The 26,455-nt window shown below is 61.4% G+C and overlaps 2 protein-coding genes across 2 annotated transcripts; one reads left to right on the top strand and one right to left on the bottom strand.

Annotated features, from left to right (window-relative positions):
* Positions 1 to 16,888, bottom strand: LOC112663235 (uncharacterized). The gene is made up of 4 exons (XM_049096302.1): positions 16,234 to 16,888; positions 6,182 to 6,378; positions 2,298 to 2,352; positions 1 to 596 (listed from the first exon to the last, which is right to left on the bottom strand). Exons 1-4 carry the CDS (start codon positions 16,886 to 16,888, stop codon positions 439 to 441), a joined length of 1,065 nt encoding a protein of 354 aa, XP_048952259.1. The 3' UTR covers positions 1 to 438.
* CTSD (cathepsin D) lies at positions 16,822 to 26,455 on the top strand. The gene is made up of 9 exons (XM_025421690.3): positions 16,822 to 17,012; positions 18,950 to 19,109; positions 21,012 to 21,135; positions 21,549 to 21,667; positions 22,854 to 23,080; positions 24,580 to 24,702; positions 25,100 to 25,244; positions 25,330 to 25,428; positions 25,503 to 26,455. The coding sequence occupies exons 1-9, from the start codon at positions 16,945 to 16,947 to the stop codon at positions 25,668 to 25,670; spliced, it is 1,233 nt and encodes a 410-aa protein (XP_025277475.1). The 5' UTR covers positions 16,822 to 16,944; the 3' UTR covers positions 25,671 to 26,455.

Below are 26,455 nucleotides of genomic sequence, written 5' to 3'. Positions count from 1 at the left end.
ATTGATCCAAAAACAGTGGGAGCAGACAAGACCGTCAGCACCTGGAGAGACACCTTGGCCGGCAGCACAGATGCAGCTAAAAAACACAGAGTAAGGAGAGAGGAGGATGACTGCCTTCCAGCCGTTCCACCTTGGGCAGAGATGAGCAGACCCGCAGTCGGCCCGAGCAGGTGCACAAGCCCGCTCACCTCCAACCGACCTGAGAAATTGAAATCGTAGTTTAAAGCCTTGTGTCGTAGGACGTTCCAGCAACAGACATCTTTGTGGAGGATTGTACTGAACATTTAAGACAAAGTAACATGCATCCCACAGAAACTATTCCAGGAATTTGAAGAGAAGAAAGCTCTGATCCCATCGCCAGGCACAGATGGGCATTATAAGAAAAGAAACGACAGGCCACCAATGGAAATGCACAAATCCTTTTTTTTTTTTAAGAATTTATTTATTCACGAAAGACACACAGAAAGAGGCAGAGCCATAGGCAGAGGGAGAAGCAGGCTCCTCGCAGGAACCCCGATGTGAGACTGATCCTAGGACCCCTGGATCATGACCTGAGCCAAAGGCAGACGCTCCACCATTGAGCCACCCAGGCGTCCCTGAAATGCACAAATTCTTAACAAACGTTTAGGCAATCAAATCCCAAAATACATAAAACGGGTTATGTGACCAAGTGGGGCTTATGCCAGGCTGTCTTAACATTTGAAAATGAAGGAATTTAGTTCATCATATTAACAAACAGACTAAAAGATGAAAAAGCATATGATCATCTTCAAAAGTGCAGGAAAAGCATTTTGCGAAGCCTGCCCTCCATTCCTGATACAGGTTACCAGAAGACAGGGGCTAAAAGGGGAAGTCCCACCGCCTGATGACAGCATGCATGAAAAACCCAACAGATGACCCTGTGCTGAGTGTGGCAGGACGGAGCGCTCTCTCCAGCGGCCAGGAGACAGGGCGGGTGCCAGCTCTCACCCCTGCCGTCCCACGAGGTCCTCGAGGCTTCCTGGTGTAACCAGGGAAAGGAAGACAGGGCATCCGGGGCAGAGAAGAAAGAAATCGTGTCCTCCTTATCTGAGGAACACATGATCATCTGTGTAGAGACCCTACAAAATGTGTGAGTCACTGGAACCCACCGGTGAGTTCAGTGGGGTTGTAGGTTAGATGGTCAGCACACAAACCTCAGCCGTATTTCTCATACTAGAAATGAACATTTTGAAACCGAGGTTCTCAGATGCCTTTTACAAAAGAATAGGAAGTAGAAAACATTTGTAGGTAAGTTTGACAGAAGTCTGGGACTTGTACTCTGAAAACCGTAAAAGACTATAAGAATGGAGAAGCCCTACCAAACGGGCACAAACAGAGTCCAGGGACAGAAAGGCGCCCCTGGGACCGAGGTGCCAGCTCCTCCCAAACTGAGGTAGAGTTAACACAATCTGAATCAAAACCCCAGCAGAATTTGGGGGGTTTTGTAGAAGGTAACAAGCTGATTCCAGACTTTATATAAAAACGCAAGGATGTAAGGTAGCTAAAATCACTCTGAAGAAGGACACTGGGGACTCAGTGATCTGACTTGGAGCCTTGTAAAAGGCCAGCCCGCGGGGTTCCGGGCAGCATCAGAACTGGACCCACACACGTGAGTCGACTGGTGTTCCTCCAAGTTGCCAAAGCAAACCCCTGGAGAAGGGATCACTTTTTAAACAGAAGGTGTTAGGGGTGCTTGGGTGGCTCGGTGGTTGAGTATCTGCCTTCAGCTCAGGATGTGACTCCGGGGTCCTGGGATCGAGTCCCATTTTGTTTTTTTTGTTTTTTTGTTTTGTTTTGTTTTGTTTTGTTTTTGAAAGCAGATTTGTAAGTGGCCAATGAGCAGCAGAAAAGATGCTGAAATTCACACATCGTTTGGGAAACGCAAAAGAAATCCACAGGCCACGGAACTCCTGTTAGAGCCACTGACTTTGAAACCAGGGCCCCCGCAGGTGCTGGGGTGGGGGTGCGTGGAGCAGCGGAGTACCCCACACACCCCGGTGTGAGTCCAGAGCAGGGCCAGCACTTTGCAGACACCAAGTGGATGTCTTTAAAAATTCCCCACCTCTCCCACACGACCCAGGGGTCCCCGATGTCCGACAGGACAGTCAAAAGCATGCACCCCCCACCAAGCCTGGCATGTGGCAGGTCATGGTACATGCGTGTTCTGGGATGTTACCCGTCAGTGAAAAGTACTGTGCCAGTGATAGTGGTGGGAGTATCAGCGCCCCAAAGACGTGCATGCCCGAACCCCGGGAATTGCGTCCAGTTTCTCCTACCCGGCAAAGAGGAAGCAAGGTTGCAGATGGAATGACGGTCGCTGGGCAGCTGACCCTGAAACAGGGAGATTACCCCGGATTATCTGGGTGAGCGCCGTAATCACAGGGTGCTTAGGCGGGAGGGATGCCACGGGACCACTGGCCGCCGTTGCTGGCTCCAAGGATGGAAGTGGGCCACGTGCCAAGGAATGTGGGGCCTCAAGTGGCCAGAAGGGACCAGCGGCCAGGGTGTCTTTGGAGCCTCCTAGGGGAGCAGGACCCAGTGACACCCGGATTTTGGTCCCTGTGAGACCCAGTCAGGTTTCTGACCCCCAGGTTTGTGAAGTAATATGTTGTTCTGAGGCCATGAGTGTGAGCTCATGTGTCACGGCGGCAATAGTAAGCTGACAGCGATAAGGTCAGGGATATGGACACATCACAGTCGTCATTCTAGGTGCAAGAAGCCTGACAGCAAAGATGGGCTAGTGCTGTCTGATGACACCCACACCAGCCAGGAAGCACCAGACGGTGGGGGAGGGAGGAGGCCAGAGGGAGAGGGTTGATGCGCGGCTCACTGGGGACCAGTGGGGGCCTCAGGGTGCTCACCTCCACCCACCCCGGCCCTGGAGGTGCATCCCTGGGCGCAGCTATGGGTCAACTAACTTGATGAGTGATTAGACTGACTTTAAAGAAGAGGATTACATTCAGGTCAAAGGGGCGTCAAATGCAGTGGTGCAAGAGGTGCAGGTGCCACAAGCCTGGTGTTGGGTGGTTCAAAGGAAATGCGCTGTCGATCTGGGCTGGCCCCCCCATGTCAGGGGCTGGGGGGCTTCTCTGCATAGGGGGGCAGTACCTCAGGACAGGAGATGGCCCCGGGTGGGCGTCCCTCAGGGAAAGGCTGCAGGTGAGGCAGTGGCCAGGCTCAGCAGGGGTGAAGTGCACAGGGGGCAGGGCCCTGGGGGGAGCCACATAGATCTGGGTCCTGCTTCCAGGGGCACCAGGGACCATGGTGAGACCAGAAGCACCGGCCCCAGGAGTGTCGGGGGCTGGGGAGAAACACCCTGCGACGGGCACTGCCTGGAGGGGAGACCGCTCTGTGTGCCCCCTTGGTGGTCGTGGGGCTCAGGCTCAGCAGCCAGGCCCCCAGGCAGCCCTCCTGATTCTGGTATCAGATGGTGGCCATGCCTCGGTCTCCCCACTGTGAAGCGAGCCTCTCACCAAGGAGGGGGGTGCGGAAGCGGTGCTCCGCTCTGGTGAACTCAATATGTGTGCAAAGTGGTCTCCCCGGCAAGTCGGGGACCAGCCTGCGAGAGGGACAAGGAGCCTGACCCCCTTCCCCAGCTGGCCTGGGGACAAGCAGACTTTCACTGTGAAAACGGCGGGGAGGAGCAGGGCCAGGCAGTCGGGACTGTGGGTCACCTCCACAAGGACCATGGCCAACGTCCAGGCTCAAAACAATGCCTGCCACCACCTCACAGTCAGAGCAGGGAGTCCAACGTGGGTGTCACTGGGCTAAAATTGGGGCAGCCCCCCTGGAGGCTCTGGAGCAGGACTGGGGCAGGCCTTGGGCAGCTTCTGGAGGCACTGCCCTGGTGGCATGTGGCCCGTCCCCGACACGGGCAGCAGCCAACTGTCCTCCGACCCTCCCTCTCTCTGGCCCTCCTGCCTCCCTCTCATCAGGACCCTCTGATCATGGTTAGGGGACCCCCCAAACCACCCAGGATGATCCCCTGGCTCATGGTCCCTCACTCAAGTACAGCCGCTAAGTCCTTCCGTCCTATGGAGCCATGTCCTCACGGTTCTGGGGATTAGGGTGTTATGCTAGTCAGGGTTCTCCTATCAGCTGTCTGCCTGTCATTCTGTCTACCTACCATCTGATGAGGAATCGGGTCCCAGGATTATGGAGGCTGGTGCATGCCAAGAGCTCCTGTGGGCAAGCGAGTTCTAGTCCAAAGGTGGGAGGAGTTCCCTCTTCCCCAGGGGAGGCTCAGTCTTTTGCTCTATTCGGACCTTCAACTGAACAGGCCAGGCCCACCCACCCTGTGGGAAACCATGGGCATCACTCGGTCCACCAATTCACGTGTCAAAATCTCATCCAGAAACACCTACATAGACACACCCAGAATCGTGTTTGACCAAATGTCTGGGGTCCCCGTGGCCCAGGCCAGTTGACACATAAAATTGACCCTTACAGACATGGGTATCTCTTGGGGCAGGGGGGAGGTGCACTATTCATCCCAGCACAAGGACAGAGGGACTGGGCGTCAGGAAGGGACAGAGCAGGGCAAGTGGACTGGGGGTCAGGGATAGGGTGAAGCAGTGCTCTTGCTCTGTTCCCCATGGGGCCTGGACCACACTGGCTGCCGGGTAGGTCCTGAGACCTTCCATGGTGTAGGGGGGTGGGGAGGAGGAGGGAGGTCAGAGGTCCCAGCAGGTGGGGGACAGGCAGCAGTGGTCTGCACGGGGAGGGGGGGAGCCTGCAGCGAGGCCCATGGGCTGTGGTCACTTGGAGGGGCTTTCAGGAGCCTCCGTGCAGCAGAAAGGCACAGGCCCGTGGGCAGGGGGCCGGCGTGGCCCAGAGAGGGGCTGCCTCCCCAGGTGGTGCTACAGGGTGAGCATCGGACAGGGCAGGTGGAGCCCAGGGCTGGGGGGAAGACCAGCTCCCCCACTGCACCCCCACCCCCACCCCAGAGAGCAGACGCTGCCCCGCCCGGGAAGGAAGGAAGTTGCTGGCTGAGCCTGCTGACCACGGGAAGGCCTCTCATCACATGCTCCGAGGTCAGCAGGGCCCAGTGGGGCCTTTCCAGCTGCCCCGTGCCAGGCGCCCCAGGACCCCGCAGCCATCGCGGTGACCTGTCTCCTTCTGACTCTGTCTTCCCTTGCTGGGCTCTCCCTGGGGACCCTCCTCCCTGTGTCACCACTACATCCCTGCAGGCTGGTCCTTCCAGAGACGAGCCATTGCCCCCACCCCACCTCCAACTCAGGGTCAGAGGCCTCTGGCCCCCTTCCTGTTGGCTCACCCCCACCTCCTCTGCTCACTTTGGGGCCTTCACACTTGCTGTCCTGTCCCTTGGCTTGGACGCTTGTCCCTAGTGGTCAGGAGGCTCACTTTCTCCCTGGGCCATCACCCTAACCTCCCACCTAAGCTGTGATAGGCCCCCGGCCAGAGCCCTGTGCCCCTCCCTCGATTGTTCCTACACCTGCTGCCCCTCCTGACTTTGTACATCCATCACTCATGCCCACGGCCCCACACCCCCAGGCCATTGACTCCTGGAGGGCAGGGCTTGGGTTAGGCCCCCTCATCGCACACCCCCAGCACCCACATGGTTCCACACAGGTACCTCCCTGGTGGGGCTGCTCCATCCCTGGGCCCCCCTGCAGACACTGTGAAACTCCTGAGGGGAGACCCCACACACAAGCCAGCCTACATAGAGAAGAAGGAGCAGGTACTCCCCAGGGATCCCCCAGAGGCCTCTGCCCAGGGCCTGGGCCTCACCCTGCCCTCCTTTGAGAGCTCTGAGTAGGGACACTGTCCTCGAGGCTCAGATCAGTGAGTGGAGGGCTGAGGCCAAGGGAGGGTCAGCACCCCCACAGGCGTTGCCTATAAACAGACTCAGCCCCTTACTTCAGCACTTGAGGCTTCTCACCACACCCCTTGACCTTCCTGTCTTGCCTCCAAATCTGCAGCCCCCCACCATCCATGCCAAGCCAGGAGGGGCTGCACAGAAGTCACCTGCCCCCTCACTGGGGCCCCACCCAGGTACCCTTCCTCCGGGGTCTCCACTCACCAGCCAAACCCCTTCCACCCTCAGCTGCCCTTCACAACCTCCCTGGCCTCAAGCAGGGTCCCCACACTTCTCCCATGCTCCGTGGCTCCTCCCTTCAGCCGGTGGCCAGACACGCACCTGGGGAGCAGGGGTGCAAGAGTATGTGGCTCCGGGGAGCAGCATGTAGGCTGGTCTGTGCAGGGGGCCGTCAAGGTCCTTCCCTGTCTTGGGGTCGGTCCTGGGGGGTCCCACGGTTGTCCCTGTGCTTAAGGGGCAGCTGTGGCTCCCGGCAGGACATGCTTCCACGGGGGTCTTTGCCTGAGTTAGGAGGTGAGCTGGAAAGAGGAGCATCATCGGTTAGAAAATACAGAGAGAGGTCAGAAGGAGGTGGTCCCCGTCCTCGTTCAGTCGGAGGGGGTGGGCTGTGCCTGGAGCACCGGGCACTGTGCCCCATCCCTACAGGGTACGTCTGTCATGATCCCGTGTTATGGACAGGAGGCCAAGGCCCATCCTCCCTGTCCCTTCGTTCGTGGACTGTCTGAGCCAGCGGCGCCGGAACGTGGCCCCCAGCACCCCGGCTGGGGGTTTACGGAGGAAGAATCAGGGCATTGTTCACAGGACACAGGGGCCACCTGCCCCCGCCCACTCTCCCTGCCCTCTGAGTCACTGCTCCAAAGAGAGGGGGCGTTGCAACCCCAGACCCGTTTGTCTGGCTGCCTGGGAGGGGCTGGGCGCCGCAGGGAAGCTGGCATCCCCCGGAGCAGGCAGGTATTGACCGCCAGCCACCGGCCCGGCCCTGGGAACAAGCCCAGCGGCCCTTCTGGCCGTGGGCAGAGGGTGGAGGGCTGCAGGGCTGATAACGTCTGTTCCGGGCAGGCCGAGGCAGAGCAGGTTTTCCCAGCAGCGGAGGTAAGCTGGGACCTGGCCCCCACCCACCTGCGCACCCACCACTGCCAGGCTGTCCCCTGTGGCACCCCCTGGCCCGATGCTCTGCTGCAAGGACATCTCTGGGTGAACTGAGGCAAGATGGCCTGGCCCCCTTTCCAGGGGAAAAGCCAGGGCCCCCAAGAACAGCTGGCCCAGAGTGACCTCTTCCCAAGAGAGAAGCGAGCTGCGGCCAGCTGCCTGGAACATAGTCACTGGTCACATCTGGGGTGGAGCTGGATGCGGATGTTGGGGCCGTGCCCTCCACAGCATCAGCCTCCAGCTGCCGAGACACAAGTCACACCTTTGTTCCGTGGGACACTCAGAGGCCAAGAGTACTTAGGGGAAGCCACAGGCATTGCCCAGCTCTTCCTGACACTCACAAAGCTGCCACCGACAAACAAGCAACCCGTCCAACCCAGCCCAGTAGACTTGGGGCAGACAGTACATCCGTCATGCCCATCCCAGCTCAACCAGCCTGCTCATGCCACACAACCCAGAACCCCGGCCCCAACTCATCCTGCCCAGGCCCCATGGCTCGATCCCACCCACCCAACCCAGGCCCGAGGCTCCATCCCATCCTGCCCAGGCTCCATGTCTCCATCTCACCCAGCCTGGCCCCCGTCGCCATACCCCATCCCTCCCAGGCCTCATGGTCCCATCCCACCCACCCACCCAGCACCCATGTCTCTATCTCACCCAGCCTGGCACCCATGACCCCATCCCACTCACCTAGCCTGGCCCCCATGGCCATATCCCATCCAGCCCAGGCCCCATGGCTCCATCCCACTCATCCATCCTGTCCCCATCCCACCCACCCAGCCTGGCCCCATGCTCCACCAACCCCACTCAGCCCCCATGGCCCACCTTCTCACAGCCCGGCTCCGTCTCCCCACATCCAGCCACCCCACCTGTCCCATCTCTAGCCCCTCAGCTCAGCCTTCCTCAGGGCATGCTTCCCCTTGCCCCGGGCTCCAACATGGCCACTCAGAGGCACCGGGCTCCAGGGTTCAGGCCTCTGCCCCTCCTCTTACCTGGTCCTTGGCCCTAGCTTTCATACATGTGCCCCTGCCCCCGCTCCCCCGTCCCCCGTCAGCCTACTCCCACGACCATCCCTCCCCAGCCTTGCCCTGACCTTGCCCCTTGTGCCGAAGGACCTCAGGGACGCCTCTACCTGCAGGTCCACCCCGCCAGCAGCATTCACTCTCTGGGCCCCAAATAGAGCGACTTCTTGCTGTGATGTTCCCCATATTGACAAGTGACAACGTGGGGGGTGACAGGACCTCGCAGGGCAAAGGGGCATCCTGGGTTACCTGAGGGGGCCTCGTCCTTACTGGGTGGGGGGATGGGCAGGAGAGTGAGGGCAGAGGGAACAGGCTGGGCTGCGGGCTGTGAGGGCGGAGGAAGAGGCCAAGCCAAGGACTGTGGGTGCCTCCTGGGGACCCTGAGACAGGAACCGGCCCTGCGACACTCCTGCTGGCCCCCAGAGCTGGAAGGGTACACTCGGCCACCTAATTAGTACTCGCTACAGCAGCCACAGGCCACCAACAGGCAGCTCTGTTTCTCCAGTGACTCATGTCACAGCCAAGCTGACATCCTTATTTTCAGGAGAAGCAGATGAGGAAACAACGAACGCCACCCTCATCCTCTTCCTCACCTTCTGCATCCACCCTCCTAGTGTCTGACAGAGGATCCCTGACCCTGGGCCTGGCCAGGCCTGTCTCCCAGTGCCCCTCCCCCTAGAGAGCCCCCCAGCCACTGTCACAGTGCAGGCTGCCCAGGTCCCTCCTTCCCCAACACCCACTGCTCTAACCAGACCCTTGCCCAGAGCCTGCCCAAACCTGCCATCACCTCCACCCCTGCAAGGGGAGGGGGCCTCCTCCCTGCACACCCAGCCCGGTTACCATCATCAGCCTGGCTCACAACCTACCTCAGGTGCACCCTCCCCAAGAAGGCTTGCCTGAACCCAGTTCTCCAGGAGACAAAACCAAGAGAGTGTGGACACACACAGATTTCATTCAAGGAACTGGCTCTCCGTCATGGGGGCCTGCAGGCTGGAGACCAGGGAAGAGCCCCATATTGCTGCTGCAGACAGAAGGCCACCCGTAGGCAGAATGCTGGCCTTCTGGGGGGGCCTTACCCTGTGCATTGAGGGCCTTCAACTGATTGGGTGTGGCCCACCCACATGACATAGGGTGATCTAGTTTCCCAAGTCTCTGATTGGAAATGTGACTCTTCTCCAAAAAATGCCTTCGTGGAAACACATAGGATAATGCGGACTGAGGTGACACCAAGTTACCCCTCACACCATCCCGCCTAAAGCAGGCCTTCCCGGTCTCCTCCTCTGCCAACAGAGGCTCTCCAGGCTGCACTGACCGGCAAGCCCCGTGCAGGACAGAGGACACAGCAGCCCCTGGACGAGCTCTGTGCAGCTCCACCATACTGAACCCCAAACCCACATCCTCACTTGAAAGACTCAGACGGCCCACACCCAGGTCACCACCACAGCCCACCTGTGTCCCTGCGCCCCAGCACCCACCCCCACCCCAGGCCACAAGGCCCGTCCGGGAGCTGGGGTCCCACAGATGGAGTTCAACACATGCAACATCCCATCCTTCCGTGGGGTACCCGGCTTCTCCCCCCCGGAGAATCAGGGCCAGGGCAGCTCTGCCCTCCCGGGACCTGGCCAGAGCACATGGCTGCGTGCACACTGCCCTGTCATCCGCCTGATCCCACCTCACATGTGCTTCCCGCCTCCCCGAGCCACAGGGGCTTCTCTCCGTACCTGGGGCTTGCTGGGCTCAGTTTCATCTTAGGGTCGTGCACCTGCTGTTGTGTTCCCCAGCCCCCAGCCCACCTTTGTTCTGGGGCTGGCCCCTGCTCATCACCCAGCAATTGTCCTAAAGACAACCCCGCCTCACTCTAGAATGGTGGCCCCAGCTGTCACTTGGCCTGTGCCACAGCTTATAACTAGGCCATTTATTGCTGAAGGACTTGGTTCGGGTCTAGTTGCCCCAAGAAGGCAGGTCCACGTCTGTCTTGTTCACTCCCAGTGTGTAGCACAGTGGCTGGCACCCTCCAGGACAGTGGGTTTTGATAGGATAAAGAGCTTGCACCCATTCCAGGCTCAGGGACACTGCAAGCTCTGCATTGGGGCTGCTGAGGGAGGGCCTAGACCCGGGGGCTCCTGGGGGCCCCTAAGGGTCCCACGTGGCTGCCAGCCCCTCAGCCATCTCCCTGGGGCAGCCGTGATAGAGAAAGGCCAGACTCAGGGCTCAACTCTTGGAGCTGGAATGTATAGCCCAGAGGGCCTGTGAGCCACTGGGACCTAACTGTGCCCAGGCACCCCTCCTCCTTCCACCTGTGCCCAGGTACCCCCCTTCCACCTGTACCTGGGCATCCCTACCCACCCTCCTTCCACCTGTGCCAGGGCATCCCCACCCACCCTTCTTCCACCTGTACCTGGGCATCCCTACCCACCCTCCTTCCACCTGTGCCAGGGCATCCCCACCCACCCTTCTTCCACCTGCACCTGGGCATCCCTACCCACCCTCCTTCCACCTGTACCTGGGCATCCCCACCCCCACTCCTTCCACCTGTACCTGGACATCCCCACCCCCACTCCTTCTACCTGTGCCTGGGCACCCTTCCCCTGCCCTAACTGTGCCAGCCACTCCCACCCTCCCCCACCAGCTGTCCAAGGTCAGCTGACAAGAAGTTAATTCCCTCACAAGGCCTCTTGTGCAGCCCTAGCAGAACTAATAGCCTGGGCCTGTGGCTGGGGCCCCAGGGCACTGCACCCTCACCTTCCTTCTAAGGGCCGGAGTGGCCGGCTCTGAGGGCTGAGTGTGGGGTGACTCAGGCCCAGGAGGAGGGTGGGTCAGGACAGTGGGGGTAGGCATGACTCAGCATCTCAGCTGCTCTCTTGCAGCCTCGTGGGAGGACCTGGTGAGAAACCACTTCCTGCCTCATCTTCTCCCTGGGGTTCTGCCCTTTGGCACATCCCCCTCAGCTCTGGGGCTGTGCTCAGGGCCTGCAGACCCCCCTTCTCCCTCTGGGGTACCCAGGAAGCCACAGGTGCAGAGCGCCAGTGAGGAATGACAGGCACTTTGCAGCCTGCTTTGCACTGGGGGCTGTGAGGGTCTCGGAGACTCCCGGGGACACCCAGGCCTGGGGCAGGGGGCCAGGGCAGAGAAGAGCCAGCAGGAGCCCCCGTCTGCCTCCCTCTTGAATGGATGGGTTCGGGGAAAGGGAGAGAAAGGCTTCAGGCGCAGTGCCCAGCAGTGTTTGCGGGGTTCGTGGCAGTGGGTGCGGAGGTAGTTCATTCATTCTCAAGGCTCTGAGCCTCCCCTGCGTGCACCTGCCACTAATCATTCATCCCTTCTATGGTCCTGGGGACAAGCTTCTCCAGGCTCTAGGGAGCTTTCCTGTTGGGGCTTCTGTCAACAGCGCTGCATGTGCATTCTCGTCCCTGCCTCGGTGGCTGGGTGCATTTCAGTTGGGTGTGTGCCTAGAAGAGGTGCCAGTGGCCAAGGACAACCCGGGACCAGCGTTAGTGGACAGGCCACACGGTTTTCCATCCCTCGGACCGGCACGGGCCAACTGCTCTGTGTTCCTGACCACAGCTGGGGTTTTCCAGTGTCTCCACTACAGCCACCCCCACAGGCGTGCGGGGTGCGGACCCGGACTTGAATCTGCACATTGCTGACGGGAGTAGGGACAAGCACTGGTTCGTGGGTTTACTGACAGCCGGGTTTCCTCTGTGTGTGTGCGAAGTGCTGGTCAAGTCCCAGGGATTGTTTCCCTTTCTGTTGGGTTGTCCGCCGTCTTATAGGTTTGTAGTTGCCACATACGTGTAATGAGAATACGTGTGCTCGCTTCGGCAGCACATATGCTAAAAAAAGTAATGAGAATACGTTTTCTCTCACCATGACTTGCCTTTTCACTCTTAATTCAGTATTTTTTGAGGAACAGAAGTTATTCATTTTAATGCGGTCTAATTTATCCTTTTTCCCCTAAGAGAGATTGGTGCTTCTCTCTGTTAACAAACTTTAATTTCTAAAACAGGTTTATATTTACAGAACAATTGGCTGAGGGTAGAGTTCCCGTAAACCCATCCTTCATATGTTCATAATTTCCCCGCAACTAACGTTTCTCGTTGGTGGCTGTCAAAGTTGGCAAGCCAATATTGTTCTATTATTAACCAAAGTCCATCTCTGACATCAGGGTTCACTCCCTGCTCTGAATTTCAGGGGTTTGGACAAGTGTACAAAGTCCTGCATCCACCATGCACGTTCCACACAGTTTCCCTGCCCCGAAAACCTGTGCTCCTCCTATTCCACTCTCCCCCTTCCCTTCCTGAACCCCTGGCAACCAGGGATCTCGCTACTGTGTCCATAATTTTGCGTTTTCTGGGATGTCACAGAGTTAGAATCACACAGCACGTGGCTTCCTTCGATTAGGGAGATGCACCTAAGATGCCTCCGTGAACCTTCAGGGCTTCATGGCTCACTTCCTTTTTGTGCTGAATGGACCACAGTTCGTCCATCCATCTGCTGAAGGGCCTCTTGGCTGCTTCCACGTGTGGCGTTTATGATACAGCTTCTACAAGCATCCATGTGCGGGTTTGCGTGTGGACATGAGTCTTTGCCTCCTTCGGGTGAGTACCAAGGAGCGCGATGGCTGGATGGAATGTGCGTGGATGTTCAATACGTGCCCAGAGCAGCTGCACCATCCTGCGTCCCCACCAACAGTGGACATGACGGTCCCCGTTGCTCCACGTCTTCACCAGCAGTTCGGGCTGTCAAGGGCTGGATTCCGGCCCTAGCAGGTGTGTAGTGGGGTCTTGTAGTTTTGATGTGCATTTCCTACGTGGCATGAGCATCTTCTCATGTGCTTCTTTGCCCTCTGCATGTCTCTGGTGTGGTGCTCGTCCAGGCCATTGGCTCATTTTTTAGTGGACTGTTCATTTTCTTACTGTCTAGTTTTAAGAGATCCTCCAGTATTTTGGAAGTCAGTCCTTTACCAGAGGCGTGCCTTTTAAAAATGCACTTCCATCTGCAGGTTGTTTTGTTATCTTGACAGTGTCTCTTTCAAGTTTGGCACTTTTTTTGTGTTTTCTCCTTAACAAATACGCATCGGTTAAATTCATGATTCTGAGCTTGTGAAGACATTCCCCTTTGTCTTCTCTCTACAGCAGTTCCCATTGGCGTTCAAGTCTCCGATCCACCTGGAAGGCTGTGTAGGGTGTGAAGGAGGGATCGACATCCTCCCGGCCTCCTGTCTGTTGATGGAGAAGATTGTCCTCCATGTGTGCGACTCCCCTGTTCTGGATGTCTACTTGTGACTGCAATGTCAATGCCACACTGTCTTTGTCATTGGGTCCTTACACCCAGCCTCTCCCTGAAAGTGCTCCCCTCAAGGTCAGATTGCTAAATCCAGTGGTTGGCATGCAGTCTCATCCTCCACCCAGTCCATGCAGAGCCTCCTCGAATTGCTCTTTGCCTGGCTTCCAGGCTCTCCTTTCTTGGTCTCTTCTGTCCGGAGTGGCTCAGGCTCAGTCTCTGTCGCCATTCCCTGTCGATTCCCCCTTCTCAAAGTTGAGAAGCTGCAGGCCCTCCTCATCTCTGTCTACACTCAGCTCTGGTTGCCCCCAACCACAACCCCCAGGTCCCAGAGCTGCTGCCTCTCCACAGTGCCCCTTGCACATCTGACAGGCATGACCTCAACCTGACCCGCCCAAAACTGAGCTCCTGGTCTTCCTCCCAGATCCCCTCCCCCTGCATCACTTCCTGTCTCTGCCAGTAACAGGCCTTCCCTCAGATATTTTGCACAGACCTGAGTCAGTACTGACCCCTCTATCACAGACCACTGTCCAGTCCATCGCAAAATCCTACTGGCCTGGCCTCAGAAATGCAGAATCTGGCGGCTTCTCACCGCCTCCTCAACCACCACCCTGACCCAAACAACATCCGCACTGGCCTAGGCACCTCAGCCTCCTGCTGTCCCCTGGCCACCCCTGCCCCTGCCCCTTCTCAGAACAGGTGGGGTGATGCTGGTCCGGGCCCTCCTCTGTATCTGCTCAGGGCCCTGCAGGGTGGCCCCTCTGCCCCCGCCCAGCGTGCTCAGTCTGCCCTTGCCCAGTGAGCTGACCCATCACCTTTCATTGCAACCTGCTCCTCCTGTCCACTGTCTGCCTCTGATCCCCTGGCCTGTCCCCTGCATTTTCTTAGCACCCAGAGCAGTGCCTGGCACATGGCCGGTGTTGGACAGTTGTGTCGGGGAAAGACACAGGGGTACACAGAGTTCCAGGGGGCTGACCCGCGAGGCGTTGGGAGTGGAAGTGAGAAATGGCTTCTAACCCATTCTCCTTCCCTGACTCACCCATGCCTACCCTACCCATCTGGGCCTTGGTTCTCCCTACTAGAGAGTCAAGGGTTAGGCTGGACATCCTCTGGCGGCCACCACTAGGAGCCAGAGACACCGGGCTCCTCACTAGATCCAGCTTTCTGGGACCCTCACACCTGCTGAACTGACTTAAGGAGCCCTGTTCCCAGCAGGTGTGCCCTGGGGCCCCCGGTCAGTGGGCACTGGCATGCCCATAAGCCCTGTGGTTGTATTCTGGGCCCACTGCCCTTGGTCCAGCAGGGGTGGGTACCTCTTCCTGGCCTTGCACCACATTTGGCAGGGGCAGGGGACACGGTGCTCTTTGGGATCTCTGCACCTCACTGAGGCTACAGGAATTCAGGGACCACAGGCCCCAGGCCAGAGCAGCTGTGTAATATGGGAACACGGCTTTGTCTGGTGCCAGCCAGTGGAGGCCCAGCACAGCCCACACCCCAGCCTATGCAGTCATGGCCTGTAGCACTGCCCACCGGGGAGGGAGCCCCGGGCTGCCCTTTGGGAGCAGCTGCAGGGCTGGGGGTAGCCTTCTCCCACTCCCTTTCCACCCCAAGGCTCTCCTGGGTGTTGAAGAGGTAGGGAATCAGGGCAACCCTGAGAGCCTTGGGGGAAGGAGCACGGAAGCCAGCCAGGGACGCTGAGCACTGCTCGGGGCCAACAGCTTTGGAGGGGGCACAAGCCAGGGTCTAGGGGGCCCATGTGTCTCTCCCACACATCACTGTCCAGCAGCCACTTCATGCCAGGCCCTGCTCTGGGTGCTGGGGGGTCATGGGAACAGCACAGAAACGATGTCCTTGCTCTGCACGGGACGGCTGGACACATGGTCTCTCCAGCCATGTGTCCAGCCATGGCTTTAGGCCATGAGGGGTCCCTTCTCGGCAGCCCCCACTATCTTCGGGGGAAATCCCAGGGTCTCAGCCTCAGTGGCACCTGCCCCAGCCAGATACAGCTGGCTGCCAGATCACCCTGTGACCTCTCTGACACACCCTCCAGCAGCTTTGCTGGCCTTGTAAGGGCTTCTGTGGAAGAAGCAGATGGGCCTCTCTGAAGGTGTACTTTCTCATACATCTGTATCTGAGCATCGCAGGACACGCATGGTCTAGTGGGTGCTGGGGACCCAGGGGGACGCCGGCTGGGACCAGCTTCAAGTGTTTGTGGTATCCAGCCCATCCAGACCCCAAGTGATGCATGTGAGATAGCAACTTGCCAGGAGGGAGGTGATAATGCCCCATGCAGAGCTCCCACTGTGGGGCCTGCCTGGAGCACAGCCAAGGACCTGGGCACCCGGGGTCTGATTCGGAAGGCAGGGAGTTTGTCTGGTTGGTCCTGGCTCTAGCCCTCACACCCAGAACCACACCAGGTGAACCCAGCATACACGGTGGTCACAGAAAAGATGGGAATCCCAGTCTGCCTGTCGTGGGCCACTGAACCGGTTCACCCCGTCCAAGTGAGGTAGCTGCAGCACCACTCAAGAAGTGCCCTTGGTGAGGGTTCTCTAGCGTTCACCTCCTGCTCACATGCCAGCTCCCCAGAGAGGCCTGCTCCCAACCAAGGCCACTTCCTCGCACATTCTCCTGATTAACTTCCTCGCCACATGGACTCTCTGAAATGACCTGCCCAAGCTCCCTTCCTCCTGCATGCCTGCCCCTCCTCTGGCTGGAACTGGGGCTGGACAAGTGGACGGGCCCATCCCTGCGGCAGCAAGCTGGACATCACTAGTGACTAGGGGAGGTGGGGGCCCTGAGGGGGCAGTGGCTCACTGTGGCCTCAGCAGGTCTGGGCACTGGCTCCAGTGAGGGACTCACTCTCTCCCGAGGCCGGTGCAAAGGAGCCCAGACTTGGAGGTGAGAGACCTGGCTCCTTACCTGACCCCGCGGCGCACGCAGCATCCCTCGAACGGGGACCTGGAAGGGGCAGTGGGCCCCCAGGGGCAAGACGACCCAGGGCTGCCCAAGGAGGGTCAGACGGGCGCTGCTCGGGGAGGTGGAAGTGGGGGGGGACGGAGGGTGAAGCCCTGGCGATCCCCAGGATTGAAGGAAGAGTGGGAAGGAAGAGGCTCGGGGGGAATGAGCCAGGGCGGTGCAGCAGGTGCAAGGTGGGGGCGTGGGCAGGCGGTGCAGCAGGTGCGAGGAGCGGCGTGGAGAGGGAGGCCGGGGCCCGGGAAGGACTGCGGGGCCTCACGCGGTGCCCAGCCCGCGGGTGTGGTGCGGGGAGGAGCCCGCGCTCCGGGGCCCCCCGGCTGCCGCCGTCCCGAGTGCCCCGCCGGCTCCCCGCGACCGCAGCGGCAGCACCGCGCACCCCCGAGGCCGCGCGCGGGCGGGCGGGGCGGGGCGGGGCGGGGCGGGCGGTCCCGGAGCCGGGAAGCCAGCGTGCGCGCCCCCGAGCGCCGTGCGCGGACCCGGCGGGGGCCCGGCCCGGATGGCCCCGCCCCGGCCCCGCCCCGCGCACGCCGGCCGCGGCCCGCGTGACCCTCCCGGTTGCAAACAGTGCGGTCAGCTGACTCGGCAACTGCGCCGTCATCCCGGCTATAAGCGCACGACCTCGCGGCGCTGCGCTCCGACCCGGCCGCCGCCACCATGCAGCCCCCCAGCCTGCTGCTGCTCGTCCTCGGCCTGCTGGCCGCGCCCGCCGCCGCGCTGGTCAGGTGAGGCCCCGCGACCCCCGCGCGCCCCCGGTGCCGCCGTGCGCCTCGCGGGGCCTCGTCCAGGGCTCCCGCCCCCCCGCGGCCCTCTTCTCCCCGCCTTGGAGTCAGCCCCGGGGGGCAGGAGGCTGCAGGAGGGAGGATGCGGGGACCCGGGCTGACCGAGCCCCCAGCACAGGTGGGGTTGCAGTACGCGCCCTCCGCGCCCCGCGGGTGCAAGTCTGGAGACCCGGTGTGCGTCCCACGCCGCCCCCCGCCGCCAGCTGTCAACTGGGCGTGGTCACACTCGGGCGGACCCAGGGGCTCCTAGCGCAGGGCTCGGCCGGACCCCCTCTGACCTTGGGGGCCCCCAAGTGTTTGGGAGACAGAGGGGAGCTACCCGGGGACAGGGCCTGGGGCTGGGTGAGCGCCGGCCGGCACCGGGCTGCACCAGGCGTCCCCGCCGGCACCGCCTGCCCCTGCAGGGACCGCGCCGTCCTGGGCCTGGAGGCCCGTCCCCTGTACGGGGGCCTGCGGGGGGCCTGCATCAGGGCTGCGCCCGGCGCGCCAGCCAGCCTGAGGACTGGCGCCACCCCCCCTCCCACTCGTGCAAGGCAGCCTGCTTTCCCAGGTGGGGGAGGGTGCAGTGGGCCAGCCCCTCCTGCTCCCGCACCCACTCTTGCCCCCCCAGGGGCCTGTGTGCCTGGCCTGGGAAGGCATCCTTCCACCTCTGCTGTGGGCCTTTGGCCCGTGCGCAGGTGGGTGAGGCCACAGGGCCGTGAGAGCTGGCTGGGGGCCGAGTGGGACTCAGCCTTGCCAAAGGGCTGTCCTGCGTGGGCTTCACCACGGGCTTGGCTTGGGGGCACGTCGCCCCAAATGGAGTCTTTGTGAGGATCCAGCTGCAGGGCTGAGCCTACCCTGCTGCCACCCACAAGACCCCCACCCCCCACCCCCCAGGGCAGGTGGCTGTGGGGAACCGAGTCTGCCGCCATGTGGGGTAGTCAAAGCAGAGCCCTACACGCCTCTTCCAAGACGTGTGGGACCAATGGCATCAATGCCTGGGTTATAGGAGGGCGTGTCCCCTTCACCCAGGCAAGAACCTTGGACTCTTCCAGCCTACCAGGTCTTGGGCAAGAGTCCCATCTTCCTGAAGCACGCCCTTGGCTTGCCAGGAAGGGCCAGCTGTGACCTTGAACTCCCAAAACCCCTGGGCTGGGAGGACCTTTCATCCAGCTGTCTGCATGTGCTCTGGGGTGCTTTCCCGACCCGCCTCCTGCACCCGTCGGAGCAGGGTGCCAGCTGAAACCCGGGAGGAACCAAGGATGCAGGCCAGGGGAGGCGACCCCGGGCACCTGACCTCAACCCCTGGCTCTTTCTGCCCAGGCTGACCGCCAAGGCTGGGAGGCAGGGGCTCGCAGTGGGGGTGCCATGGAGTGCCTCAGAGGAAGGCAGACCTGAAGGCACAGACCCCCTGCACTCCAGCGCAGTCATTGCCTTCCTGGGGTCTGCACCGTGAGAGGGCAGAGGACACGCCAGCAGGAAATGGATTCACTACTGCATTGGCAAGGGCCCTGGAGGGAGACAGGGTCATGTTGAAGGATGGCCAAGGAGGACTTCTCAGATGTGGTAGCATTGAAGACCTGTCCAATGGCCAGGCGAGAGCCAGCCCGGGAAGGCACACAGGGAAACTGAGGGCATGTCTGCGTGGGGTCTGTGTGGAGAACACCATGATTCCCGAGGGCCGAGTGGATGGGTCACCTCAGAGGGCTTTGGGCAGAGGTGACACTGATGCCCCCAATGGACCCTGCAGGCCGCTGTCCCAGAAGAGACCTGAGCGGGCACAGTGGGGACGAGGGGTGGGGGGTGCTTCTGGAGCTGCCAGTGGCTGAGAGTGGGGGGGGTACAGAGCAGACCTGAGGAAGCTGGGAGCCCTGATGAACCCTGCCCCCTCTTCTCCGCAGAATCCCTCTGCACAAGTTCACCTCTGTCCGCCGGACCATGACAGAGTTGGGGGGCCCCGTGGAGGATCTGATTGCCAAGGGCCCCATTTCAAAGTATGCCCAGGGGGCGCCCGCAGTGACTGGGGGACCCATTCCTGAGATGCTCAGGAACTACATGGACGTGAGTATGGCGGTTGTCCGCTTGGGGTGGGACTGGGCTGGCAGCTAGCAGTGATTCCGGCAGGAGATGGCTTTTAGGGAAAGTTCTGTATGGGCAGCCAAGAAACACTCTTCTCAGCTCCCAGCCACCTGTGGCTCTGCAGGATTCACCTGCTCAGGGAGGGGTGGGGCCTCTGCTTAGCCACGCCCTCTCCTCCTGGCCCTGCCCCCCCTCCCTAGGACTCTCATTTGTGTCCCCCTGCTGGACCTGGTCCTGTGGGGGCTGGCAGGACAGGTGGGGTGTCCGGGGCTCCCCCGCCGTGCTGTGACATCCCCCAGTGCGTATTACTGACCATTAACATCAGGAGTCGTCTCGTTCCTGAGGCCAGCCTGCAGGAGTGGGGGACAGGGTCACTCTCTAAGGATAAGCAAGCTCTGTCCAGGGCCATGAGCTGGGGGTAGAGGAGCCTAAATCAGACCCAGGCCCTCAGAGGCTGCAGGGTCCTTGAGCTCGGGTCACCTGGCCTGCCTGCCCAGGCATAAATAACTGTCTGCTCTGGAGCTTTTTTTGTTTTTGTCTGTCCTGCTGGAAGGCCTGGAGCCACCCATGACCCAGTCATGCCTTCTTTTCTTCCTCTTTGGTCAGTGGCCAGTCCTGATCATGCCCAGTGCTCCTGGAGGGGCAGACAGGCTTGAGGTGGGATATTTTGTAAGCCCCACAGTAAGCTGGGGCTGGGTCAGCCTGGTCCCAACTCTGGGGTCAGGCCCTGGGACCCAGCCTGGCAGCCCTAGAGCTACCCCTGATTGGCAAGGACCTAGCTCTGGTCCACTTGGGTTTGGGACAGGGGGCCGTGCCCTGTGACCTGTCTGGCCAGAGCCCCAACGGTGCTAAGAAGCTATGGCCTCCTACGCATGTGACTTGCCCCGGGGGGCGGAGGGGGGAGGGCGGGGGAGCGCCTGCCTCGAGGCCTGACTGACCAGTTCCTGATCCCCCAGCTCAAGCACATGTGTACATACATAGGCACACACGGAGATTCGCTGAGTCATCCCCCAGCCCCCCCAAATCTGGACACTTTTGCGAGGTCATGAGACAGCAGCTGCTGGCTCTCCCCGGAGCCAAGTGTCAGGAGAGAGATTCTTGGCTGGGATTGGACCCGGAATCCCATGGTGACCTGGGCCCAGGCTCCCTCCCTGGAGAGGGGGTGCCCAGGCAGGCAGTGCTCACATCTCACATCCAAGTGCCTGTGTCCTCTGACCTGCGAGAGCACCTAAAGATGGGGTTTCCCTTTGAGGCTCAGGGGGGCTTGTGCCCCCTTCATGCTCCCCTGAGCCGTGGGTCAGTACCTGGGGCTTCCCCCGGGCTGCCCTCCTCCCCTGTGTGCCAATGGAGAAACTGAGGCCCAGACTAGTGAATGTAGAGTGTAGGTAGTGAGAGATTGAGCCTACACTTCCAGCCTCCAGGATGTACCTCCTCCTCTCTTTGGCCACCAACGCCTCAACCTAGAAGTCCTCCAGGTTTGACCCTATGGGGCAAGGGCAGGGAGAGAATGACGTGGCCCCCGTCGTGAGGAGGAAGTCTTCCCTGCTGGGGCCCCGGGGAGCTGAGACAGAGGGGTCTTCCAAGTCTCAGGGAGGACCAGCTGATGTGACTGCTGCTTTCATCTCTCAAAGGGGTGGTTCTCCGCCACCCTGATGTGGTCAGACAGGAGTGGAGCTGTGCCCAGGGGCCTGGGAATCCCAAGTGCCCAAGGGTATGAGGACCAAGGGCTGGGGAGGGACAGAGGGTGTGGTCAGCAGCAATAGGTCTGGACCTTGGGTGTCCCTTCTCTGTCTTGAGTCTTCCGGAGTCCGGCTCCCTCTTAGGCCCTCTGGGGACATGGGTGCCCTCCCTGCGCAGCCTTAATGGACCCTGCTCCCCTGCCAGGCCCAGTACTACGGTGAGATCGGCATTGGGACACCCCCGCAGTGCTTCACGGTCGTCTTCGACACCGGCTCCTCCAACCTGTGGGTCCCCTCAATCCACTGCAAGCTGCTGGACATCGCCTGCTGTGAGTCAGGGTGCAGCCTTGTGGGGCCGGAGGAGGCAGGCAGACTATGGTACCCGGCCCCCACCTCACACGGGCGTGTGTTCCCCCCAAGGCTCTGGGGCCAGCAGGGCAGGCCTGGGGCTCTCAGTGGCTCTGCCTCAGCCCTTCTTGGACACCATATAACTTCTGCCTCTGAGCCACACCAGCCAGGCCTGGCCCCTCCACCCTGCCGCAGGGCACCCCACTTTCTGGGTGAACCTGTTTGTGCCAGCCTGCCTCTCTTCCAAGGATGGGGCAGACCGGTGCTGGCTGAGACCAAGGCTGGGGGGTCACGGGTCCCCCCAACACTGGGGGAGTGGCTTGGTGGGGGCCCCATAGCTGGTGGCCAGGGCCTGGCCAGGGTGGCGAGCTAATGGGCTTCTCGGCTGGCACAGGGATCCACCACAAGTACAACAGTGGCAAGTCCAGCACATATGTGAAGAATGGCACGTCCTTTGACATCCACTACGGCTCGGGCAGCCTCTCTGGGTACCTGAGCCAGGACACCGTGTCGGTGAGTCTGCGGTGAGGCTGCCTCTGGGCCCGGGGATGCTCAGACGGCTTGGCGACCCCGGCCCCAGCCCAAGGTAGGGCAGCTGAGCCAGGATGGCAGAGACAGCTTGAGCGAAGGCTGGAGCTGAAGAGCCTGGTGGGCTGTGCTGGGCAGGCCTCGGGAGCAGAGCTGGCCCCGTGTGTCTCGGAGTGTGGGGACGGCCAGGAGGGCTATAGGGGAGAGTGGGGCCACCAGGATGTGGGCATGAGAGCTGTAGGTGGGAGTCCGGGACCAGGACCTGGGGAGTGGTTAGCGGCCAGCCACCAGGCGGAGGAGCCAGTCCGAGGGGCCTGGCTTCTGTTATGATGCCTTGGGTTTGAGGTGCCTGCTGGGCCCTGCGGGCTAGGCCTGGAGACACGGACAGGGTCCTGCCACTGCCTGGGGACTTGGGGTCGGGGAGGGCAGAGACATGCTGGGAGCCCTTGTCAAGGACGCTGGAGGGCCTGCTGCGCACCCTGCCTGCAGCAGAGACTGTTTGGGGTGAGGCGGGTGGTGGGCAGGCCCTTAAGGGTTCTGCTTGCACCTCTGTGACCTCTTGGGGTGCCACTTACCTGGAAGGGTCTGGAACAGGGCAGAGCAGAGCCCCCTCCCAGCCCCAGCCAGACCGGAAGGCGGCAGGGCATGGCCAGGGTCCAGCCAGCTGGGTCTGTCCCTTGTGTGGGGGGTGGGCTGGGCCATGGTGGTCGGGGACCTTCCTGCAAGGGCACAGCCCCTATACCCACCTGCCTTATGGAGTCCCCTACTCCTGTCTTTGAGGGCCCAAAACAGGATGTTGCCTAGCATACTCCCTGCTCCCGGTGTCAGGGTGTCAGCCTCAAACAGCCGTTTGTCCCCACATCCTGCCCTGTGTCTTTATCTGGTGGTTGGCTGGTCCCAGGTGGGGGAGGGGTGGCGGGGCCTTGAGTCTGCTGAGCTGGGTCATGGGGTCGGGTCATGGGGTTCCGGCAGCCCGAGGGCCGGGGCAGGCCTGGGTGGGGCCAGAAAATCAGGGCTGAGCATGGAGCCTACTCCTCTGTCCTGACGACCGTGGACACCCACGTCTCTGCCCCCAGCTGTGTCCCACCCGGCGTCACCAGCCCTTCCTTTGGGGTCCTCTGTCTTGAGTCCTGGGTGCGTGGCCCTCTGACCCCCACACCCTGGCCCACAGGTGCCCTGTAAGTCGGCTCTGTCGGGCCTGGCTGGCATCAAGGTGGAGAGGCAGACCTTCGGGGAGGCCACCAAGCAGCCGGGCATCACCTTCATCGCGGCCAAGTTTGACGGCATCCTGGGCATGGCCTACCCCCGCATCTCCGTCAACAACGTGCTGCCTGTCTTCGACAACCTGATGCAGCAAAAGCTGGTGGAGAAGAACATCTTTTCCTTCTACCTGAACAGGTGGGGTGGGAGGGGCCCAGAGCTGTGTGGCTGAGCACAGGGGGCTGGGGCTGTGCCTCCCTGGCCACTCACCAGGCACCAGGCCTCAGGCTGCGGCTCCTGACCTGTGGCTGTGACTGGAGGGGGTTCTGACCACCCCTTGACAGACGAGCGGGCAGCTTTCTGGACAGGCTCTGGGGAGCTCGAGCTGCAGGCCCAGGCTCCCGCGCAGCGGGCCTCACCGCTGCAGAACCAGACCCTGGTCAGGGGTCGTGGCAGCTCCTCCTGGGTCAGCCCAGCCTTCCCGAGGTCTGATGGTGGGCCGATGTGGCCCCTGGATCACCGACAGCCCGGAGGGGACAAAGCTGTGAGCCCTGGTCTGTGGTAGGACCTCTGGAGGTGAGGGACCTGGGGGCTTTCCAGGGAAAGTGACCGCCACCCCCCTGCAGCTGCACCGAGTGTTCTGGTGGCCCCACACAGAAGGGTGGGTGACCTGTGTGCAGTGTCCTGGAGAAGGAGCTCCTCAGTCCCCCCAGGGCGGTGCCAGAGGTCCCGATGTGGGTGTGCCCAGGGTGGAGGTGTGGGCAGTGTGAGCAGATGGCCCACGCTGCCTGTCACCATGCTGCATGCCCCCTCCTCACCCCACAAGCCACTTGCCCTCAGGGTCCAGCCTCAGGCACTTCCAGCCAAATGCCAGCCCCAAACCCTCCCCTCCTGCCCAGCCCCAGCCCTCGGCAGTGAACACTCCACCGCTGCTTGAGGCAGAGCTATCCTCGGGAGGCTGGATGACCCCACACAGGTGGACCAGGGCGAGGGATTGGCCAGGCTCAGGCGCAGGGCTCCCTGGGTGAGGGGGTGATGGGGCAGAGCTGGTGTGGGGAGCACCCAGGAAGCAGCCGTCTGGTCTCCACACTGATTTTGGAGGCAGGGAGAGAACTGGACATCACAGGTGTAGAGGGAGGATGGGGTTTGGCCTGGTGCTTCTGAGGGGGAGCAGCCAGGAGGAACGTGGTGTGCTCAGACACGGAGTCTAGAGGGGAGCCAGGAGGCCGGAGCAGTGTGAGCTGAACACGAGAGCTGGGTGAGGGTGAGGACATCCTGGGGAACACCCGGCACAAGGCCCTAGGAAAGGAACGAACTTGCTCAATTCTTGGTGCTATGCAATGCCTCCTCCTGGAAGCCCTCCCGGGTTTTTTTCTCTGACAGATGAGGCCCCCTTCCTTGGCTCTTAGCTTTCACTTCCCCATTTGCCAGCTGGCCTGACCCTGGCCTTCTTCAGCTGGCAGACCAGGAGCCTCTGCGAGCTGAGCAGGAGCGCGGCCTGCAGGCCACACCGGGTGTGGGATTGGAGCCCCACCCATCAGGGAGAGGAGGTCCTCTTCCTTCTTGTGACCCCTCTGGAGCTTCCATCCCTGCAGCCCTACCCACCCCTTCTGACTTGGTCACAGCCTGTGCTTGTCCTGCCCAGCGGTCAGGCTGGACCCACGGCCGGTGGCTGACTCCGCTTTCTCTTCTCCCAGGGACCCCAATGCGCAGCCTGGGGGTGAGCTGATGCTGGGTGGCACGGACTCCAAGTACTACAAGGGCCCCCTGTCCTACCTCAATGTCACCCGCAAGGCATACTGGCAGGTCCACATGGAGCAGTGAGTGCTGGGAGGGGCCCCACTTGGTTCTGCCGGGAGCGTGCTTTGTGTGGGGGACCCTTGCTGCCCTCCGTCAGCAGGTCTCTAGCTACAGCCCTTGGGAGCAGGGGCTCCAGCGTGGAGACGGAGAGATGGGGCAGGCTGAGCCTGCACCCCACCAACCCTGGATGTCCATTGCTACCTCCTGGCACCCCACTGAGCCCCTGGGCCCTCAGCTCGGGGCCGCCTCCGCTTGTGGCTTCTAGGCTGGCACCTAGAAGGTCACCTGCTCTTGGCCTCTTGAGCTCCAGCAAGGCTGTGGCAGAGGTGGGGGGGGGGGCCTGAAGGAGGGGACTGCCTGTCAAGGCCCACCCTGAGCCTGAATGCAGGCCGGCATGTTCACACCCCTTCCCCGCAGGGTGGATGTGGGCAGCAGCCTGACGCTGTGCAAGGGAGGCTGTGAGGCCATCGTGGACACAGGCACCTCCCTCATAGTGGGCCCCGTGGACGAGGTGCGTGAGCTGCAGAAGGCCATCGGAGCTGTGCCCTTGATCCAGGGCGAGGTGAGTGGGCCGGGCAGCATGGGCAGGGTGCCTGGGCCACAGCCCCCTACACCACACCTGAGCTGCTCTGTTCTCTCTCCCTCAGTACATGATCCCCTGTGAGAAGGTGTCCACCCTGCCCGATGTCACTCTGAAGCTGGGCGGCAAACTTTACAAGCTGTCCTCAGAGGACTATACACTGAAGGTCAGCACGGGTGGGCTGGGGGCGGGGCAGGGGGCGGGGCAGGGGCCAGGTGCTTACCACCCTGGCTATCCCAGGTTTCGCAAGGCGGGAAGACCATCTGCTTGAGTGGCTTCATGGGCATGGACATCCCCCCACCTGGCGGGCCTCTCTGGATCCTGGGTGATGTCTTCATCGGCTGCTACTACACCGTGTTCGACCGGGACCAGAACCGGGTGGGCCTGGCCCAGGCCACTAGGCTCTAGCCGCCTGCCCGCTGGAGAGGAAGGAGTCCAGCAGGAGGAGGCCAGCTGCCCCACCCTCCCGGCCGCCCCTGCCACACACACTCACGCTCAAACTCACACTCATAACCCAGCTCTGTAGGCGCCGGCCTGCCGGGCTCGCCGTTCTGTTCTGTGGTTTTCCCCAGCCCTGGTTACAGAAATGCTGCCTGCCCGCCCGCCCGCCCGTCTGTCTGTCTGTGCGATGGGGGGGGGGGGGGGGGTGTTGTGTGGGCAGCAGCCAGTAGGCTGATCCAGAGCATGGAGCCCCTTCACTAACTTGGAAGCCCCAGCCTGGCTTGGCAGCCGATCAGTTGTGTGTCCCAGGACCCCTCACCCAAGTAGTTCCTCCTCCTGCCCCCCCCACCCCCTGGTCTGTGCTTCGGGCCCGGCTGCCCAGGCAGGACCTCTGGGCTGAGCCCCCACCCCGGGCCAGGCTGTTTTCTGGGTTCCTGCCCCTGGCCTGGGGTCGGGAGCTGGGTGCTGCTGGCCCCACCTGCCTTCCTGTGTAGGCCCATCGAGGAAGGGGCCGGCCAACGCCTAGGACAAGCAGGAAGGAGCAGAAGCAGGAAGGGTCGGGCCAGGGGACAGAAGCCAGCCTTGTGATGCCGTTGGGGTCATTCTGGAGCTCGACCCCAGCTAGGAGGGCATTGACTGGTCCAGGGTCAGGGAAGGAGGGGAGGGGGTGGTGCCGTCTACTCTGCAGCTCCCCGCTCTTGAGCGGCCCGGAGCCAAAGTTGACTTGAAAATACAGTTGTTTGGGCCTCTTT

The sequence above is a fragment of the Canis lupus genome, chromosome 18, assembly GCF_003254725.2.
Source record: "Canis lupus dingo isolate Sandy chromosome 18, ASM325472v2, whole genome shotgun sequence".
Lineage (NCBI taxonomy): Eukaryota > Metazoa > Chordata > Mammalia > Carnivora > Canidae > Canis > Canis lupus.
Note: the sequence above shows the minus strand (reverse complement) of the source record. Positions and strands in the feature narration are given on the sequence as shown.